Source organism: Hevea brasiliensis, chromosome 13, assembly GCF_030052815.1.
Source record: "Hevea brasiliensis isolate MT/VB/25A 57/8 chromosome 13, ASM3005281v1, whole genome shotgun sequence".
NCBI classification, from domain to species: domain Eukaryota; kingdom Viridiplantae; phylum Streptophyta; class Magnoliopsida; order Malpighiales; family Euphorbiaceae; genus Hevea; species Hevea brasiliensis.
Genome location: NC_079505.1, coordinates 5979901 through 5984157, shown reverse-complemented (window position 1 = coordinate 5984157; position 4257 = coordinate 5979901). Strand labels below are relative to the sequence as shown.

At 26.1% G+C, this 4257-nt stretch overlaps 1 protein-coding gene across 1 annotated transcript; it reads left to right on the top strand.

Moving 5' to 3' along the window:
- Positions 1–230: 230 nt before the first annotated feature.
- LOC110657610 (loganic acid O-methyltransferase-like) lies at positions 231–3764 on the top strand. The gene is made up of 4 exons (XM_021814881.2): positions 231–332; positions 1389–1677; positions 2699–3051; positions 3372–3764. The coding sequence occupies exons 1-4, from the start codon at positions 246–248 to the stop codon at positions 3711–3713; spliced, it is 1071 nt and encodes a 356-aa protein (XP_021670573.2). The 5' UTR covers positions 231–245; the 3' UTR covers positions 3714–3764.
- Positions 3765–4257: the final 493 nt, after the last annotated feature.

Here is a 4257-nt window from a genome sequence, read left to right as displayed (position 1 = left end):
GAAACTTCATTATCATAGCATCATTGTCAAAAGCTCATATTCATACTGGACCACTTTTGTATTCTTCTTGAAATGATTAATTTCTTCTATAATTATTTATAGTTCATAGATAATGACAATAATATGATCATTATGAAAGAATGACAATATAATCATCATTAACTTCTTCATAAATCATGTTTAAATTATAATTCATGGATCATTATAAGCATTTGAGAGAGAGAAAGAGAAGGATAAGAAGCAATATGATGCAGAGTGGCAATTTCTCTAAGGCATATCCAATGAAAGGTGGACATGGCCTTCATAGCTATTCCAACAACTCCACTCACCAGGTACTCATTTGTAATAAGCTTATGTGATATGTTTAATTCTTCAAGTTTAATTTTAAAGCTTAAATAAATCTTTCATTTTTCTTATAATTATAATTAAAAGCATCTTAAAATATGTAGAAACTTTTATTAGTTTTGATTTGAATTTTATTATTCCTAATCACAAAAATAAGCCAAATCTGTTTGTGTTTTTACAATCTAATCCAAGCGTTTAAATCTTGGCATAATTAGCCAGATTTTTAAAATTTATAAAAAATTTATCAAATTTTTTTAATATATTCTTGTACTCCATTTTCTGGTTGATCCAACTTTATCAATACCATCAAATATTTTTAAATTTCATTTTGATATCCATGTGCATCAAAATTTTTAGACATTTAGTAAAATTAGATGGTTTTAATCACGCACTATTTCTCTCCACTACCACTAAATCTCATCATTTTTTAATGTTCAATGATTATCAAAATGTAATTATGAAAGAGTTGAAGAATAAGGTGAATTTAGATTTTCAATGATAATTATAAATAAATCGAAAAGTGGAATTCAAAGTTTGATTGATGAAAATTGTATAAAATTTTAACAACTTTTAGAAATTTAGCTACTTTTAATAAGATTTAGTGTCTGTTTAGCATTGAAGTTGGTAAGTTAAAATTATTTTTCTAAATAAAAATACTATGTTAGATGATATTAAAAAAAACAGTTTAATAAAAAAATTATTTTGTTATTTTAGTGTTCTTATTACTAAAATTTATCAAATTTAATTTTAAATTATTTTTTAATTCTTTTTAACTAATATATTTTAAAAAAATGATTTTCTCAACAACTATTTTAAAAGTAATATCAAACAAATTCTTAAACGTTTGAATTAAATTACCAAAACATGAAAGAGATTTTTTTTTTTCAAATTAAGGCTATCATTTGAGCCAGTATTTAAATTAGTTAGTGTTTGAATATTTAGAGTTCATATGTATTAATTGTAAAATGTAAGTCCTTTTTTTTAATTTTTATTTAAAATCAAATTTAATAATAATTAATTAATTAACTCATTTATTTTTGCAGAGGGGAGCTATAGATGCAGTAAAGGAAGTCATCAATGAGGCAATTATTGAAAAGCTTGACATCAATATCCTTTCTTTGCCTAACAAAACCTTTCAAATCGCAGACATGGGTTGCTCTACAGGGCCTAACACATTCATTGCAATTCAGAACATAGTTGAAGTTATAGAGAACAAGTACCAATGCCAATTAGAGTTCCAAGTTTTCTTTAATGATCATGTTTCCAATGATTTCAACACTCTCTTCTCTTCCCTCCCTCTCAACAAGCAATATTACCCTATGGGTGTGCCAGGTTGTTACCGAAAAAATATCTCACGGGTTTGTTTGGAAAGTCTTAAAATGAAATAGTTATTTTTTTTTTTTTTAAATTATCAATAGATAGAACACGTTTGCACATGGATTAGTGATAGGAATGGACCACTATTTAAATTATGACAATTTTAACAAAGTCCTAATTCCTATATAACCCACACATACACACATTTCATATCCAATATGGGATTCTGAAGGACCAGTCCTTGGGCACTTCCAACTTACTTGTGGACCTCAACCAAAATCACATCGGGACACTCAGCTCTCTCTTATTTTTCACTTAGACACTTTTCTTTTTGTTAATAAATAGAATACACGCACACACGGATTAGTGACAGGAATTGACCGTTAAAATTATGACAATTTTAACAGAGTCCTTATTCCTATATAATCCACGTACACACAGACTTAATTCAATTGAATTTTATTTGATCTAATTTTATATTTGTAAAGTTTAAAATTGCTAAAATTCAATGTTTTTAGTTAAAAAAGTCAATCATAAAGAAATAAATTCATACAATAAATGACATGATTTTGCAAGAATTCAATTTATTTACTGTTTGGAAACCAAAATTTTACAAGAATTTAATTTAATTATTTTTTTTTAAATTATTATATTTGGAATGAAAAAATTCAATTCTTTTTAACTTATTTTTTTTATTTTCAAATAAATAGAAATTGAGTATAATTGTGTTGACATTAAATTGAATTTTTTTCTTACAAATGATTTATTCCAAATGAAGCTTTAATGAAGTTGTCAATTGAAAATTCAAGAAATGTTTGATTGGTTATTTATTCGATTTACAATTTAACAAAATTGAATAAACTAAATTCTTTTAAGCGAGAAAACAAAACAAAATTGATTCAATGATCGAACTGAATCGATGATTGAATCAAATTAAAAATCGAAATAATTTGATTAATTTAGCTTAGTTGATTGATTTTTATTATATATGTACATACTTTTAATTGAGTTTGGTTTATATGTATTTTCAATATAGGATCTTTTCATGGTCGCTTATTTCCTAACGCTAGTCTCCATATTGTGCACTCTTCCTATGCCCTCGAATGGCTTTCACAAGTGCCAAAAGAGGTAATGGACAAAAGCTCAGCTGCTTGGAATAAAGGGAAAATCTACTATTCTAGTGCAGGAGATGAAACTATCAAGGCTTACACAGAGCAGTTTGGCAAGGACATGGATTGCTTTTTGAAATGTAGGGCAAAAGAGGTTCTTCCTGGTGGGTTGATTCTGCTTTCATTTCCTGGCCGCTTGAGTGAAACTCCTCATTCTCAAGTTTTTTCCAACATAGCGTATGATCTCTTAGGTTCTTGCCTCGTGGAGATGGCTAATAAGGTTAGGAAGCTTTTGCTATTTTCATCATCATCGTTTATTTATTTATTATATAACAATTTTCATGCATCATATCAAATTTATTTTCTTATTTCAATTGAAGATTAGGATTAAGGGATTCAAAAGGAAAATTCTTTTTCTTATATTTTCTTTTTCTTATATTGTATTGAATATAATAATAAAAATATTTGTTATAATAATTTTTAAAAATTTTCTTCAATTAATAATGAAAAAAAAAGGTTTATGTTAGGGAAATAAAATATAAAGTAATAAATGTTTGGTTGATAAATGTGATTAAATCATATATATGTTTGATGAGACAGGGAATCATAAGTGAAGAGAAAGTGGATACCTTTAATATACCAATATACTTCACCTCTCCACAAGAAGTAGAAGCAGCTGTAGAAAGAAACGGGTGTTTCAGCGTAGAAAGAGTAATTTGCATACCCCAAAAGAAGACCCAAGATAGCATTTCAACAAAAGCAAAAGCAATATCATCCCACATGAGAGCTGGTATGGAAGCACTTTTGAAAGAGCACTTTGGAGATGAGATCATGGATCAACTCTTTGACAACTTTCTTCAACAACTCCATAAGTCTCATGCTTTTCAATTTGGGGTAGCTTTTACTGTGTTCTTAGTACTCAAACGCAATGAAATTTATTAGAAGATGTAGTAATATGTAATTTGAACCCATTCAACTTTCTAATTACTGTTATTTAAGGCTTTATTTATTTAATAAAAAATAATTTGTATATGAAAAATATTTTTCATATAAATTATTTTCTCAGAAAATATTTTTTATAAAAATATTTTTCATTACTTAATTACAATGTTAAACTAATAGTATGTGTTTATGTCAAGTATATGTAAATGTTTTCAAATTATAATAAGATTATTAAAATCCAAAAATGACTCGCTCTAAGGTTTTGTTTGTTTCATAGAAAATATTTTTTAAAAAATTATTTTTTACATTTTTTAGTGTTTGAAGTATTTAAGAAAATAAATTAATAGAAAATATTTTCTTGATCAAAAAAAAATTTGTACATTTTTAAGTAAAATTACTTCCTTTTTTTATAAGAGGAAGTCATTTTTTGGATTTTGATAATTTTAAGAGGTGAAAACACTTATATATATATGGTATAAATATATACCATTATTTTAACATTGCACTCCAATATTGGAAAATATTTTCATTTTATAGAAAATAG

Coding starts and splice junctions, on each gene's coding strand:
- LOC110657610 (XM_021814881.2), top strand. CDS start 246: ATGATGCAGAGTGGCAATTTCTCTAAGGCATATCCAATGAAAGGTGGA. Junction 1,678..2,698: donor TTACCCTATGGGTGTGCCAG/GTTGTTACCGAA, acceptor TTTTCAATATAG/GATCTTTTCATGGTCGCTTA. Junction 3,052..3,371: donor TCGTGGAGATGGCTAATAAG/GTTAGGAAGCTT, acceptor TTGATGAGACAG/GGAATCATAAGTGAAGAGAA.